This window comes from Brienomyrus brachyistius, chromosome 15 (assembly GCF_023856365.1).
Source record: "Brienomyrus brachyistius isolate T26 chromosome 15, BBRACH_0.4, whole genome shotgun sequence".
NCBI classification, from domain to species: domain Eukaryota; kingdom Metazoa; phylum Chordata; class Actinopteri; order Osteoglossiformes; family Mormyridae; genus Brienomyrus; species Brienomyrus brachyistius.
The window spans coordinates 19,271,117-19,287,094 of record NC_064547.1 but is presented as its reverse complement, the minus strand read 5'-3'; the positions used below and the strand labels follow the sequence as shown (position 1 = coordinate 19,287,094).

Genomic DNA, 15,978 nt, shown 5'->3' with positions numbered 1-15,978 from the left:
TATAGCGAATGAAGTGGCTTTCTGAATGTATGAAATTATATTACCATCAGAAGCCGTGTTTCCTTACGGAGGTGGAAGCTGCCGGACTGACAGCCAGGAGTTCGGGATCTTTCGCTTTCATTCGGCATCCTTCGGGATCCACAAGTCTTCTTCGGCGCCATTTTCAAATGGCTTTGGCGCCGAAGAAGGGGAGCTCGGCCTAGCTGCGAGCTTACGGGCCAAGCGTCGTATTACTGCGACCAGCGGTGAACTAATGAGACGCGGAAGCGGCTAAATCCGTACAATTTAAACTCATTATCGAGACGAAGTCCGTGTGCTATAAGCGCTCGCCATCTAGCCCATCTGGAATAAAGATCTTTTTTTTTATGTTAATCTGCCCCGAATGCAGTTCATTAGCCAGTCGAGCTATAGGTAGCGCGGGGGATTTGATTAATAGTTAGATTTTCAAGGCTTTATTTCACATAATTCATTCATAAATACCGTTACAATAGCAAGCTACAGCTTGGGTAATGTATGGTTCGATGATTAGATTTTATGTTTGTATTTACGGCTTTTCTTGCTTTATTTGTTTACATTTGCCAGCGTTAGCTTGTTGCTAAGCGTTGCAAAACATTGTTGACGTTAGCTTCCAAGCTTAACAACATCGCAGAATCAGAGGATGCTTTATTGTAATATATCGGGTGGCCGTTTTAACTGCTTGAGATAGTATTCCCCCGTTTGAAAGAGACGTCGAAATATATAAATATCAATGAGCACCAACACCGAAAGGAAGTTGGCCAACCTGCGGAAACGGCTGGACCAGCTGGGCTACAGGCAGCCTTTGGGTAGCGAATCTTTTCCTTTGGTGGAGAAGCTTTTCAGGTATGGAGCTTGCAGTGGGGCTTATTGGCGTCAGTTACCTTTATTTACTCCTGTATTGTAACTGCAGCCCGATTGACAGTGGTTTAAACCTGACAACAACAACAAAGGGAGTACTAATCTTTAGAAATGCCTATTCAATAAAAACTAACTTTGAAATAACTTTACAAAAGTTTTGTTGTCATTTAAAAACGTATTTTCTCTCTCTGGAAAATTTCCTGATTGTAATCCTGTAATACTTCTTACCTCCTGCGATTTTTTTTCATCTTTCCCTTATTCAACATTGCAGTAAACCTTACCAAAACCATAGACACTGTACCTTATTCAGAATGATGGTTACGTGACAAAACACATAGACAGTATCAAAAGCACAGCACGCCATTTTTCTGGACGTTTGATGATCCCATATCCTAAAGACAGGACTGCAGACAGACAGCCCCAGTGCATGTGAAGCAGTCTCAAAGTCTACGTGAATTTCAGTCATTCTGGGACTCTAGCAGTGATTGCTAACATGTAGGTGCTGACTGCCTCTGTTGCAGTGATTTAGTTCACACCACAGAAAGCCTTCGCAATGCCAAGCTCTCTGTGGGGAAGACTGAAAAGGACACCCAGCACCTGGACACAGTGCTGGAACCATACCGTGTGGAAAATGCCCGTTTGGTCAAGGAGAACAATGAGCTGCATCTGGATTTACTCAAGATGAAGGAGGACAAGGATCGTGTGTGCAGAGGCAAGTGCAGCACTCAGTGTTATGCACCGTTTCAGTCATTTTCCAGCGTACTCACTGCTATATATTCTCTCGGCTACACACTGTCCTTAGTGTTACCCAGACTTCTGACCATCTCCTTGGCTTCCACAGAGCTAAAATCCCAAATCAGGAAGTTGGAGCACGAGGCCACCGACCTGAAGTTCTTGAACAACCAGTATGTGCACAAAGTACACTCCATGGAGAAGGCTGACAAGGCCAAAATGGAGCGCATCCAGCAGCTGCAAGAGAAGAACATGCATGCGGTGGTGCAGACACCAGGTAAGGCTTTTTTTGGGCTCTGGGATCGTGCTGCGGTTGGTTGGCACATCTGAGTTATGAGATGAAGCCCCTTTTCTTCTGGATAGGGGGCAGGAAGCGGACGATTCCTTTCAGGAGGCAGCGGATGCAGATCGATGACCTCATCCCTCCTTCCAATAGCCGCTTGCTGCCTGTAGCCCAGCCTGAGGACCCATATGTTGCTGACCTGCTACTGGTGGCTGATGAGAGGTACAGAGTGTCCCTGTGGAGTTCAGGTGCTTCTTTAGATGATCAGAAAGCTGAGCTGCAGTTGTGTGGTTCATGCTACATTATATACCATGACAGTGTGAGTTAATATAGAAAACACTGTGCAGTTCACCGTGACCTTGCCTGTCTACAGGATTCAGGAATTGCAACGTGACGTGACCAGGTTAAAAATGGAGCTGGACAGAGCGCAGGATGGAATCAAACACCTGAATTTGCAGGTGAAGATGCGCAACACTGAGAAAAGGATTTCCATCGTGTTCTGTCAGAGGAGTTTGACCAGGTGATGTACCTCTAGGTGGAGGAACGAGACCAGGAGGTCGAGCGGCTGGCACGGGCTCTGGATGGTGGTCGCCCTCATGACGTCATCACCCTCGAAGCTCAGAATGTCAGCAACGAGAAGCTGATCGCCCACTTGAACCTACAGGTGCTTCCCCCTCACATTTATCTGCCACCTAAAGGCCGCTGGCTTTGCATTATTAATGCTGTGCTAGTGGTAATTAATGATAAATATTTATTCACTGTGTGTTTGTTTAGATCGAGTACCTCCAGGATGCTAATGCTGCTCTGAAACAGCAGCTGCAGGGTCATAAGCAGACTGCATCCTCTGAAGTAACCAACCTGAACAACCAGAACCAGGAACTGTGCCAGGAACTTTCTCACATTGACCAGCTGGCCCGGCAGCTGCAGAGGGATAAAGACCTGGTTCTGGCAACAGCAGACCAGGAGCTGCTGGAAGCCAAGGTGGGACAGGCTAAGGCATTTTCCTGTGTTCTATTTTTTCTATTGTATTACAAAAGAAATCAGGGTTCAGCCAGTCCCTCGAGCATTTGGGGTTCTGGGGCCCAGTGGTGAAATAACTTTGCCAGGCCCGAGATTTGAACCAGTGATCTTCTGAACACAGGCACAATATCCTAACCTGCGTGTGAGGCAAATTCTCTTTGTGTGTTAAGCTGCTGGTTCTGTTTTTCTAGCATATATCTAAAATATATTTCGTTTTTTTGGAATATTCTCATGTTCTGCACCCTACAGAAAGTGGGGAAATTCCAATATTATGATAAGAGGGTACAGGAATGAATAAAATTGTGATACCTGCAATCCCACACTGAATTTCAAGCCTTGACGTGTATTAAAAGATCTGGTGTGTTTGAAAATGTGCGTGTAGGAATCGATACGCAGAATCAAATTTTTAATTTCATGACAAGTATCCGATTTCAGAACTGGAATTGATTTTCAAGTTCCAACCCTAGTGTTGCGTGAGGAACAATGTTTGAGTTCTCAAAACTTTTACAGTTGTGTGCATCTAAGTTGGAGAGTCAAGAGACTTTTATATGTTGCTTAATTCAGTTTATCATTCTGGTGTAACAATACAGTCAAGTGTCATGTTCAGCATAGTATAATACCCTAGTTCAGGTCGTTTTCGCACAGGACAAAAGGAGATGATGTAGCATTTGGCAGGTGTAGTGGTACTGCTTCCCTCAGAACTAATGCTGAATTAAATATGTTACATGACCATAAGTTACGTGGGGGGTGCATAGTTTGTGTTATCACAGTGTGATATGGGATTGTTAATGGTTTATGTCCCAAAAGTGGCCCTCAGATGCATCCGAGAGGTACTTAATCCTAGTTACACCAGTACTTCATCCAGTAATGGCCAAAATTGTGGAAACACCTAGCATTTTTGCCATGGTGCTTTGAAAATGGTCATTCAAATACTGGCGGTAATGTTTATAAACAGTCAAAGAATATTACAAATATCATACATTGGATGTATGATATTTGTAATATGTATGGAAGTTCTACAATCTCTCAAAATTGGAGATGTTCCCGCAATTTTGGCCACTAGTGTGTAAATTTCTAAGCGTCATATTAATTGTAGTTTAATTGACAAATTTGCATTTTTCATATTGTCTTCATAAACAGAAAGAGATGCTGTGGCAACACAGACAGATAGAAGACTTGAAGGATGTTGTTAGTAAACTGAGAAAAGTAAGTATCCCTCACTTCCAAGTGTTCTTACAGAGAGGTTGTGGTACAGATTTGTTTACCTCCAGAGGCTTCTGGGTAAAGACTCAATATTCCTTTATTAAACATGCTCCTCGCTTGCAGTGCAGATTGTTGGAAATGGATAGTAAGGATCCAGCTGTTCGTTCTCCCTGGTGCAGGACCTCGCGGAGAGTGAGGATGACAGGGAAGAGCTGCGGTCTCGGCTAGCGGAGATGGGCGAGGAAAACGAGAAGACGAAAACATCAATGAACTTCCTGGAGGAGCAGAAGAGGAGGCTGCAGGAGAAGGTGGAGAAGATGACTGACACTGGTGTGAATTGTTCCTTCTCTGCTGTTCCACACGGTTTCATGCTGTGTCACATAGAGAAAGTCATGGTCCTGTTGGATCTCGTGTGTGTCTCTCACACAGAGAAGGAGCTGGTTCTGGAGCTGGAACAAATGCGGATTCAGCATGGCGTCTGCAGGAAAGAGCGCTCTCCGTCGCGTCTCGATGCTTTCGTCCGCAGTTTGGAGGAGGACCGAGACTTTTATAAACAAGAGGCTGAGCGTCACCAGTGGGCTGGGCAGCGAGGTGTGGCTGTGAGTCCTGGAGGGGGTGTGGCCAAGAGTCCAAGGAGAGGAGGCAGGGCCAGGAGTCCCGGCAAAGGAGGTGCTAGCACGGTAGGTAATCACTCAAAGCCAGCATCTGCATGCATCACCAAACAAGCCGCTCTGCAGAGTTCTTCATGGGAGCGTGCCTGCTGGTATATCTGAGGTAGAATGAGGAGCTTCAGCGTGCGGTGCAGGAGAGGGACGAGCTCCAGTTGGTACTGGTCGATGTGGAGAAACACATGCAGGATATCCAGGCCAGAGTGAGAATGCTGACAGCTGAGAGGGACTTGCTGATCTCGCAAAACCAGCAGGTGAGTCCTCTGAATTACAGCCAATGTTGTTCAGCATTAGCTAAAACTACTCTCATATGACCCGCCTTATTTAGGAAGCATTCTTGCTTTCTGATCTGCTAATCTGTTCCCCCCCTGTTAGCTGCTCCTTGGCTGCTCCTGTTTGATGGTCATTTGCTCCTCCTTTCCTCCCATTCCCCCCCCCCCCAATGGCTAGGCTCAGGAGGAGCTCCTGCGACTACACAGAGAAGTGGGGAGGCCACCAGTGGAGAAGGAGAATGTGGATACCGAGTTGCAGAGGATGGCTATGGAGCGAGAGAGAATACAGGAACAGCTAAAGGTCCTCCACCTTTCTCCATATCTGCCTCTGTCTTGTGGGGTTGATTGCAGGTTAAGTGGTGTTCAGCATGCGTACAGTGGTGTCTGTACTCAGATGTGAAGTTGAGTGTAGTGATAGGAATGAAAAGCTCGTATTTATTTACTCAATTATCGTCTCAAGGAAGATTATGGAACAACCACCTATTTGTTTGACTGCTGCAGGTGGTGCTATCCAACAAGGAGGAGGAGGAGAGAACCATGCAGAACCTCAGGAACACTATTCAGGCGGTAAATGCTGCCATTGTCACTAGGGTTCTCGCGATCATGTCGCGATATAATCACGATTATATGGCACACGCGCAGTAATCACCAGGGCTTGTGACGGGTGAAACATTTGTCCAGACGGCGACTTATAAAAGTATAATGGCGACGTGATTGCGACAGCCCCAATTGTCAACCGTGTGCCACTCCTGCGTAGGGGACGCATCGGCATGCTCACTGTGTGCTGCTGTGTTGCAGTTAGAAGATGAGAGGTCAGCCTTGCGCTCTCAGGTGTCCATGGTAAGAGAGAAGCAGGCTTCCCTGGAGGAGGAGCTGAAGTCCCGGGTTACAGCGCTGGTCCAGATGGGGGAAGAGGCAGCCCAAACGAGAGCAGAGGCAGACGCTCTCCGGTCAGCCTCTTTCTCTTAACCTTTGTGCGCGTGTGTTTGTGTATGAGAGTGAGATGCTCCTCTGTGTTCTCCCGTACATGACTCACATTTGGCGTGAAGGGCACTAATCCAAGTGTGTTTTTCTTTTATGATCAGGTCCGTTCTATTCCAATAGTAGTCAGTGTCTTTGCCTGTAGTAAATCCATTTTAGTTTTTGCATTTATTCTAACCTGAGTTTGTGTCTCGGATGAAGTGTAGTTGCGCAGTCAGTTTGCTTCAGTATTGATATTCGGTCAGTCCTCTACCTCAGGTTACTTCAGGAGCAGATGGAGCAGACTCTCTCGGACAGCCAGCAACGCCTGTCTCTGAAGAAGAACGAGCTAATGGTGGCTCATCACAAAATAAGGACTCTTGAAGAGAAAATCGGTGAGAAAGCGTTTGCATGACTCATGCAGTAAATCAGAGTAATCAGAGTAAATGCTGCGTGTCGGTCTCCACTATTAAAAGTGAAGGAAATGTAAACGTATAAAATTAAACTGCAGCATCGATTGTGTGTTTTTACCCAAGCAAAGGGACTAAGATGTGTCGCTGGGGACTCTGTGTCTGTCTGTGGCCGTCAGGTGAGCAGGTACAGCAGAACTCCTCCAAACGCGATCAGCTGACTGCGGTCCAGAGGACCGTGTCCGCTCTGGACCGTGAAAAGGATGCACTGCAGGCCGAGGTCGACCAGAAGACCGAGAGCATTGTTGTGTTACAAGAGGAGATTGTCAGTAAGGTAATTCGCAAAAGTCCGTCCGTCGTGCAGATTGACTTATTTCTAGCCTGCAGGATGGCTGGTGACTCAGAAGGTGATGTTCTACCTGTGGCTGTCGGTCTCATTGACAGGAGAAGACGCTTGCAGAAGTCAGGATCACCGTCACTGACATGGAGGCTTCCCTAGAGTGAGTTGGATGCTAGTTCTTCACATTTATCTGTCTCACTTAAAACTCAGACAGCACTTCCATGCACTGATTTCCCACTGTTATGCAGTATGCCTGGTTATTTATGTCTAATGTATAATATGTTACTTTACGTTACATTACAGGTTGTACTCTGTCTCTCCTCCCCTTAAATTATTGTCAATTGTATGTGAATTCTTTTTCCCCCCATGTAAATTATTCCAAAACTCATGGTGCGTCTGAAATCACATACTTGCACAGCAGGTATTGAATTCCGTCAGAAACCTACTACTCATCCATTAATTCAAGTATACACTGAATGCAATCACATAAACAGTATGCATGTATGCACAGTATGCACTCAGACGCTGCGGTCATCAGATTCAGACATACTGCTTACATCGCATACTACATTTTGCCTGCTGCATAGATAACAAGTGTACAAGTGCTGGGAGGACGATACAGCTTTACTTGGCTCTGAAGGTGGTGACAGAAGTCTAAGAGGCCATGTAATTCACAGGAAGCTGCAGGCAGCGCTAAGGGGACGAGAACGTGAGATCGGGAGCCTAAGGCGACAGTTGGATGCAGCCCAAGAGGAGCTGGCAGTGGTGGTAAAGGAGAGAGAAGTGATCCTGAAGGAGAACAGGAGACTGCAGGACGATCTGGCAACCATGACCGGAGAGAACCAAGTATGTGCACACATGGACGCGCGGCATTGAGGGTATTTCATGCGATACTCACCTTGGGTATCTGGAAATTGTAAATTGAACTAACTGTCTGACGCACTCAGTAAATGGGATGGTCCAGACTTGTCATGCACCTGGTGACACGTTCAGAGTCGATACTGATGTTCCTGTTGTGTTTAGACGGTCCATACTGAGCTGGAGGAGGCAATGCACCAAAAAGATGAGCTGAAGATGAGGGTTCACTCTTACATCGCTGAAGTGGCAAGGGTGGAGAGTATGATGGCACTTAAGGTCAGCATGAACGGTGCAATAGTCATGCTGCCCTAGCTGGACACTTGGCTGCCTCAGATTAAAATACCAACATCGGTTGTCGCATGCAGGAGCAGGAGAACCGGGACATCCTCGAGAGATTTCGGACGGCGCACTCTCAGGCCGAGGACTGGGAAGCGAAACTTCAGCAAGTGGAGGGGCTCAACTCCTCAATCCGTCTGGAGCTGCTCGCCACAGACACTGAGCGTCGGCACCTGAGAGAGAGGGTGGCACACCTCGAGAGGGAGATCCAGGAGGTGAGCGACAAGCTAAAGATGAGAGACAGATTGGGCCCCATCAGTACTGTTTCAAGGCCCACATTGTTTGCTTTTGTTGTATTTATAAATGAGTTGTGGTATTAGTCTGCTGTTTGGGGGAAAAAAAACATCATCATTATTTCTTCAGTCGCCTCAGTCGTAATGTTCACCACCAGATGCCAGGAGCCCTGAAGAGACCCTGCGTTGTTCGCTTGGCTCTGGGAGTTTGGTTCCCCCCAGCCCTTTGCGCTGCTTCCCCATGGCCCTCCACGTCGGTCCCCTCTGCCCCAGTTCCCCCTCAGTCCTCCATGCTGATTCGCTCAGCTCTTTGTGTTGAGGTCTCAGCTTTAACTTGCTTCAGTGTAGATATGCCACCCATCATGTTGTGTTCCCCCTCGGTTCCCAGCCCTCTGCACCGCTTCACTCGGCTCTTTACGTTGTCTGTCCGGCCAGCACCTGAACGCCCAGCAGGCCTATGAGATGCAGGCGTCCTCGCTGGTGAAGAGCCTGTCGCGGCTGGAGGAGGAGCTACAGGCCGCCCATGCAGGGAAAGCAGCTGCCCTGGCAGACCTGGCCTCTGTCAGAGAGCTCTGCGTCAAACTCGATTCTTCCAAAGAGGCCACGGCCCGCAAGCTCGCCTCCAAGAGCATGGAGCTGGAGAGGGTTTGTAGATCTGACATGATGTACCTCCTTCCATCATATGTGTCCTTTGGCTATGTGTCTTAGTACAACCCTTACAGTTAGCCTTGCTCTTTTTAAACACAATACATGGGGTGGTGTATGGCTAAGCAGGTTAGGATACTGCACTTGGCATCAGAAGGTCGCAGGTTCAAATCCCAGGGATTGGCTGACCCTACTCTTTTAAAAACAAATGTCTCTTTGGGTAAAAGTGTGTGCTACATAAATAAATACATAAATGTGATTAAAAGAAGACCCCTCACACGGGGGTGTCTTAGGTCAGCTCCCAGCTGCAGGCTGCGATAGCTGGGCGCCTTTACACCGCTGTCTCCCCTCTTCACTAGCTGGTGGCAGAGCTGGAGGACGTGCGCTCAGAAGCAGACCTTTTGAGGAAGCGGCTGTCGGACGAGCACCAGAACGTGAAGAATCTGGAGTTGTTGCTGTCCAACGAGCGGCAGAAGGAGTTCCAAACCCAGCTGGGCAGCAGTGAGAAGGAGGCAGAGGTCCGGACCCTGAGGGACCGCCTGGCCTTAGCGGACGGCAGAACGTGAGGCCTCTCTCTGTCTCGGGCGGGAGCTACTGGCAAAGGGAGGTGCAGGCAGACTGGTGTGACCCTTGTGCTGTTTCCACAGGGCAGGGTATGTGAAGGAGGTATCCCAGCTCCGAGCTAAAGTCTCTCAGATGCAGGCGGAGTTGGACATGTTGAAGAGGCAGTTGACCACAGAACGCTTTGAGCGGTAAACCACCTATAGGATAGTCCCATAAATCCTGAATGGAGCACAGTTTGCTGTCTTATACAGCTGCCAGCCCCATAATTCATTTTGTTGAAGAGCTATCAGTTGTGTTTATTGATTTAAATTGCCCTTTGATTTATTCGTCTCCAAGTACAGCAAAACAGAGGTATATTACATTTTAACAGTAACCGCAAAGCATGAAGTATAGGTACTCTAATGCTTTTAAATGTCCTTTTTGTTTCCTGTATGTTCCATAACTGCAGAGATTTTCTGTTTAAGTTCAAAAGAGTACTTTCCTGATTATTTCTTTCAGGGAACGAGCAGTGCAGGAAATGCGCCGGCAAGCTTTGTCCTCCTCCACCCTGCGTAGCTCCTCCCCCTTAAGCTCCTCCCTCGGTCCCCACCGCCTTTCGTCCGAACATTCCACCCTGCGGACTTCAAACTCTACAGAGAAAGTCAACAAGTCCCTAGAGAAGTGAGTCCTCAAATATTCATTATGACCAACTTAACTCTTTAATTATCCAGCCCTCTTTGCTAATGCTCAGTTACAGTGACGCTTAAACTAAAAGGCAGTCTTGGTTAAATGTAAATACATGCTGTGTTTCTGTCTTGTTTTAGAAATGGATCTTTAAGCATCAGAGACAACCAAGAAAGTATCTAAGAAGTGATACTACTTTTCTGGGACCTCCTTGGAGAAATGCCAGACTGCTGGGCAGTGCTCAGTTCTGTGGTCAGAAAGGTTTATTTATAAATATCAACCTATTCCCATGTGAATGTTGTAGTGCCAGCTTACAGTGGAAGACTGATCAGTCGTGAAGTGAAACTTATAAATTAAAACTTGTCCATAACTGTAAATTCAGGCTTCTGTCACGTTTGTGTATTTAAATGTCTTATGTCATTTAATATTCTGTAAATGAAACTTTTAAACTTGAGCACAAACACTTTTGACAGAATATTTTTGCTCCATGCTTTTTATATGAAACGTATTTTCCATTGCTTGTATTAGTAAATTAACAAATAAAGACTGCTTCAGTTGCGTAATGGGAGCTGCAGTGAGTGCATTCAATGCCAAAACAACCTGAGACACCTCTGGCCGAACCATTGCTGGGTCCCACCAAACTGCTTAGACAAACCATCTGTTTTTAGAAACTGCTTGAATAGGGAAAGTAGCTGGGAGTCACTGTGCTGTTCGGTGAAATCGAGGAAAAGAAATGTCATACAAACCAAAGTGATGCTTCGTTACTTGGGAAGACTGAAGCAGCATCCCAGAACATTTAATACAGAATTACTGCATTTTATACAACAGTTAGTTTTAACCAGAAATCAGATTGGATAAGAAGCGTTCTATGAGCGCTGTTATCAGTATAACTGCACGCGGACATTTCACGTCAGATGTATAACTTCGTTTTACAGGCGTATCTATTAGTGCCAAAAGTCGTGCGCATAAAAACCACGCGTGCATGCGCTCGCGAGTAGAAAATCCATGCTCTCTACGCGCTCGCGTTCGCTGGACCCTATCTACGCGATCGAGTCTGCTTTGGTAGAAGATGAAGATAATTGACCAATGGATGTGGGATTCACACTGTCATGACGTCGGAGCAAGTAAGTCTTACACTGAGTTCACATCTTTTAGAGATTCTGTTTTCATATTCCACGTTAAGGATTAGAATCGTGTGTGTCTTAATTAAAGCAGAGCTTGAAATTCAATGCGGTATAGCTGGTATCTCGTGCAATATTATTTATTCACAGTCTGCTATCATAATTTGGGAATTTCCCGCTTTGTCTTACCGTATATAAAAGAATGGGCCAATGTATGTTAAATTGCATTGTGAATAACATTTCTTAATACAACATCACAAAGCCAATTTAATAAATTCAAATCCTGGGAAGAGCGCTCCTCAGATATTAGTTCTCGGGTTAGTGTTAGCACTTAAGGTGGTTTTGCCTATAGTCTGCTATCTATTAATGTTTATTAAATTAGTATTAGAATGGAGAGGTTTTTAATATCTTTTGTCCTTGTAGCTGCTAAATACACTCATTATTAAAGCCGTAAAGTTGTCTGTCTGCTACATGGGAATCTCCACTGAGTAAGAGTTTTTGGTGGATTTTATTTAACTTTATATAAAATGTATCATCATACATGAACAAGCACCTCACAAAACAAAAACATTTTCATAATTAAAACTTTTGAATGGTAGGCCTAGTGTGTGGATCAGAGACAAGATCTTGACACCTCATTAACTATAATTTGTTCTGTGAACAGCTCAGATACCACCTTCTTGAAAGTCTGCATAAAATAGAAATGGGATTCAGCGCGACTCCACTAAATTTGGATTATCTGGAGTTCCTTTGTCATCAGGAGCTGTATCTTCTGCAGGCCCTGTCTAATCACATTGAAGTACCTCCTGCTATCACCCTGGCTTTGCAAGAGCTCTTTGACCTTGTGAGGGCACATCTGGAACGTCCAGCCCCCTGTGTCACACAGGAAGTCACTGTCACCAAAGGACGACCCAAGATTTTGATTGAAGAACAACGTTTGAAAGAAATGCTCCATACACAACTTCCTGTGCCTTGCATAGCCACACTGATGGGTGTTTCAAGAAGAACAATCTTAAGAAGAATGAAAGAGTATGAGCTCTGTGTTAGGGACACATATAATTCCATCAGTGATAAGGAACTTGACAATTTGGTTTCTTCTGTCAAGAATAATCTACCAAATGCAGGCTATAAGATGGTCAGAGGGAGGCTGCAGTCAATGGGCTACAGGGTTTGGTGGAGAAGAGTTGCAGCCTCCATGCATAGGGTTGATTCCATGGGCATCATATCAAGGTTGTCAAGTCTTGGCTGTGCTGTACGCAGAATGTACTCTGTACCAGGGCCCTTGTCTCTGGTACATGTGGACACAAACCACAAGTTGATCCGGTTTGTATTAACATCAGATTTATTTGAAGTTTGTTCATCTACAGCCCTGGGTGGATTGGTGTGAGGTGGTGGTGGGGCTTTGGAGAAGATTTCCTGCCGATCAACACTGGCAACTTATATCTATCTGTCATGGAGGTCTCGTGACTCACAGATATTCATGTGACATGTGGATAGTTTACCAGTGTTTTTCAGCAGGAAATAGTTATTACTACAAATTGTCACCCCCCCCCCACACACACAGAAACTGGATCCGTCTCCAGTTTGTACTCTTCCAGTTAATAGGTAGATTTTCAGACAGATTTTCGCCCTAGTCCAGTACTCATTGACAGCCTAATGCACCGTGTTTCAGTTTCTCTTGATAGCCAATACATGTCACAGGATGTACATTACTCTGATGGGCAGGCCCTCTTACATATGATGGAAACACTACAACAATTTAAGAATAAGGGTCAGAAGAGTGAAATACATATAATGAGTGTGTAGCTCAGCAGACTAAGACTCTGTGGCTGTGATCAGAAGGTCGACGGTTCGTGCTCGGAATTGGCAGAATAGCCACATGTCCACAAGCTATTGAACAAGACCTGAAAACTCTGGGGGCCTCAAGGAAGCAGTCTCTTCACTGTGACCCCCAAGCTTGTTCTTGCCTTTATGGAGAGTAAGATGGGGCAAATTATTAATCCCATGGGGTCTCAGCAGAATTACAAACCAGTACAAGGAAAATACTTGTTAATTTTACATACTACCTTCTGCTGGCCTTATGAGAATATTCAGATTATCATTTTTCCCCATAATTGCAATTTTAACATTAAATTGATGATTTTCCCACGGTCCTGTGGCTGCTTTATATGGTAATTATTGATGAAAACTTTTTTGGAAAGTGAAACAATATTAAAATTGCTTTATTGCGTTAAAAAAACTGTTTTTGTTTAGTAAAATTATGTTTTTTCACTTTTTATACTGCCGTCTTGTGGCAAATTTAAGTACTGCAGTTTGAAAATAATTAAATGATTTCTTGCCGAAATTGCAATACCTACGTTTGGCCACGAGATGGCAGCAAGAAAAGTTAAAAATTATTTTCCCACGGTCTACTAGCAGCTTTCTGTGGTAATTCTTTTTATTAAAAATACATTGGACCAAGTCAAATCATTTTAATGAAGAATTAACATCAAAAAGCTGCTAGTAGACCGTGGGAAAATAATTTTTCTATTTTCTTGCTGCCATCTCGTGGCCAAAAGTAGGTACTGCAGTTTGAAAACAAATGATTTCTTGCCGAAATTGCAATACCTACTTTTGGCCACGAGATGGCAGCAAGAAAAGTTAAAAATTATTTTCCCACGGTCTACTAGCACCTTTCTGTGGTAATTCTTTGTATTAAAAAATACATTGGACCAAGTCAAATCATTTTAATGAAGAATTAACATCTAAAAGCTGCTAATAGACCGTGGGAAAATAATTTTTCTATTTTCTTGCTGCCATCTCGTGGCCAAAAGTAGGTACTGCAGTTTGAAAACAAATGATTTCTTGCCGAAATTGCAATACCTACTTTTGGCCACGAGATGGCAGCAAGAAAAGTTAAAAATTATTTTCCCACGGTCTACTAGCAGCTTTCTGTGGTGATTCTTTTTATTAAAAATACATTGGACCAAGTCAAATCATTTTAATGAAGAAATAACATCAAAAAGCTGCTAGTAGACCGTGGGAAAATAATTTTTCTATTTTCTTGCTGCCATCTCGTGGCCAAAAGTAGGTACTGCAGTTTGAAAACAAATGATTTCTTGCCGAAATTGCAATACCTACTTTTGGCCACGAGATGGCAGCAAGAAAAGTTAAAAATTATTTTCCCACGGTCTACTAGCACCTTTCTGTGGTAATTCTTTGTATTAAAAAATACATTGGACCAAGTCAAATCATTTTAATGAAGAATTAACATCTAAAAGCTGCTAATAGACCGTGGGAAAATAATTTTTCTATTTTCTTGCTGCCATCTCGTGGCCAAAAGTAGGTACTGCAGTTTGAAAACAAATGATTTCTTGCCGAAATTGCAATACCTACTTTTGGCCACGAGATGGCAGCAAGAAAAGTTAAAAATTATTTTCCCACGGTCTACTAGCAGCTTTCTGTGGTGATTCTTTTTATTAAAAATACATTGGACCAAGTCAAATCATTTTAATGAAGAAATAACATCAAAAAGCTGCTAGTAGACCGTGGGAAAATAATTTTTAACTTTTCTTGCTGCCATCTCGTGGCGAAAAGTAGGTATTGCAATTTCGGCAAGAAATCATTTGTTTTCAAACTGCAGTACCTATTTTTGGCCACGAGATGGCAGCAAGAAAAGTTAAAAATTATTTTCCCACGGTCTACTAGCAGCTTTCTGTGGTAATTCTTTTTATTAAAAATACATTGGACCAAGTCAAATCATTTTAATGAAGAATTAACATCAAAAAGCTGCTAGTAGACCGTGGGAAAATAATTTTTAACTTTTCTTGCTGCCATCTCGTGGCGAAAAGTAGGTATTGCAATTTCGGCAAGAAATCATTTGTTTTCAAACTGCAGTACCTATTTTTGGCCACGAGATGGCAGCAAGAAATGTTAAAAATTATTTTCCCACGGTCTACTAGCAGCTTTCTGTGGTAATTCTTTTTATTAAAAATACATTGGACCAAGTCAAATCATTTTAATGAAGAAATAACATCAAAAAGCTGCTAGTAGACCGTGGGAAAATAATTTTTAACTTTTCTTGCTGCCATCTCGTGGCAAAAAGTAGGTATTGCAATTTCGGCAAGAAATCATTTGTTTTCAAACTGCAGTACCTATTTTTGGCCACGAGATGGCAGCAAGAAAAGTTAAAAATTATTTTCCCACGGTCTACTAGCAGCTTTTTGATGTTAATTCTTCATTAAAATTATTTGACTTGGTCCAATGTATTTTTAATAAAAAGAATTACCACAGAAAGCTGCTAGTAGACCGTGGGAAAATAATTTTTAACTTTTCTTGCTGCCATCTCGTGGCCAAAAGTAGGTATTGCAATTTCGGCAAGAAATCATTTAATTATTTTCAAACTGCAGTACTTAAATTTGCCACAAGACGGCAGTATAAAAAGTGAAAAAACATTATTTTACTAAACAAAAACAGTTTTTTTAACGCAATAAAGCAATTTTAATATTGTTTCACTTTCCAAAAAAGTTTTCATCAATAATTACCATATAAAGCGGCCACAGGACCGTGGGAAAATCATCAATTTAATGTTAAAATTGCAATTATGGGGAAAAATGATAATCTGAATATTCTCATAAGGCCAGCAGAAGGTAGTATGTAAAATTAACAAGTATTTTCCTTGTACTGGTTTGTAATTCTGCTGAGACCCCATGGGATTAATAATTTGCCCCATCTTGCTCTCCATAAAGGCAAGGACAAGCTTTCGGGTCACAGTGAAGAGACTGCTACCTTGAGGCCCCCAGGGTTTTCAGGTCT

General features: G+C 43.9%; 1 protein-coding gene across 2 annotated transcripts; it reads left to right on the top strand.

Moving 5' to 3' along the window:
- Nucleotides 1–131: 131 nt before the first annotated feature.
- cep135 (centrosomal protein 135) lies at nucleotides 132–10,626 on the top strand. 2 transcript variants are annotated; one of them, XM_048977301.1, is made up of 25 exons: nucleotides 132–861; nucleotides 1,398–1,588; nucleotides 1,718–1,885; nucleotides 1,972–2,113; nucleotides 2,265–2,349; nucleotides 2,427–2,555; nucleotides 2,666–2,872; nucleotides 4,052–4,117; nucleotides 4,294–4,444; nucleotides 4,544–4,794; nucleotides 4,893–5,036; nucleotides 5,233–5,355; nucleotides 5,556–5,621; nucleotides 5,853–6,004; nucleotides 6,294–6,409; nucleotides 6,604–6,758; nucleotides 6,869–6,924; nucleotides 7,442–7,610; nucleotides 7,788–7,898; nucleotides 7,988–8,173; nucleotides 8,627–8,836; nucleotides 9,196–9,398; nucleotides 9,484–9,588; nucleotides 9,899–10,060; nucleotides 10,204–10,626. In XM_048977301.1, exons 1-25 carry the CDS (start codon nucleotides 749–751, stop codon nucleotides 10,244–10,246), a joined length of 3,504 nt encoding a protein of 1,167 aa, XP_048833258.1. In that variant the 5' UTR covers nucleotides 132–748; the 3' UTR covers nucleotides 10,247–10,626. The 2 variants fall into 2 exon arrangements, with proteins under 2 accessions (XP_048833258.1, XP_048833259.1); XM_048977302.1 differs by lacking the exons at nucleotides 132–861; nucleotides 1,398–1,588; nucleotides 1,718–1,885 and having other exon boundaries at nucleotides 2,007–2,139.
- Nucleotides 10,627–15,978: the final 5,352 nt, after the last annotated feature.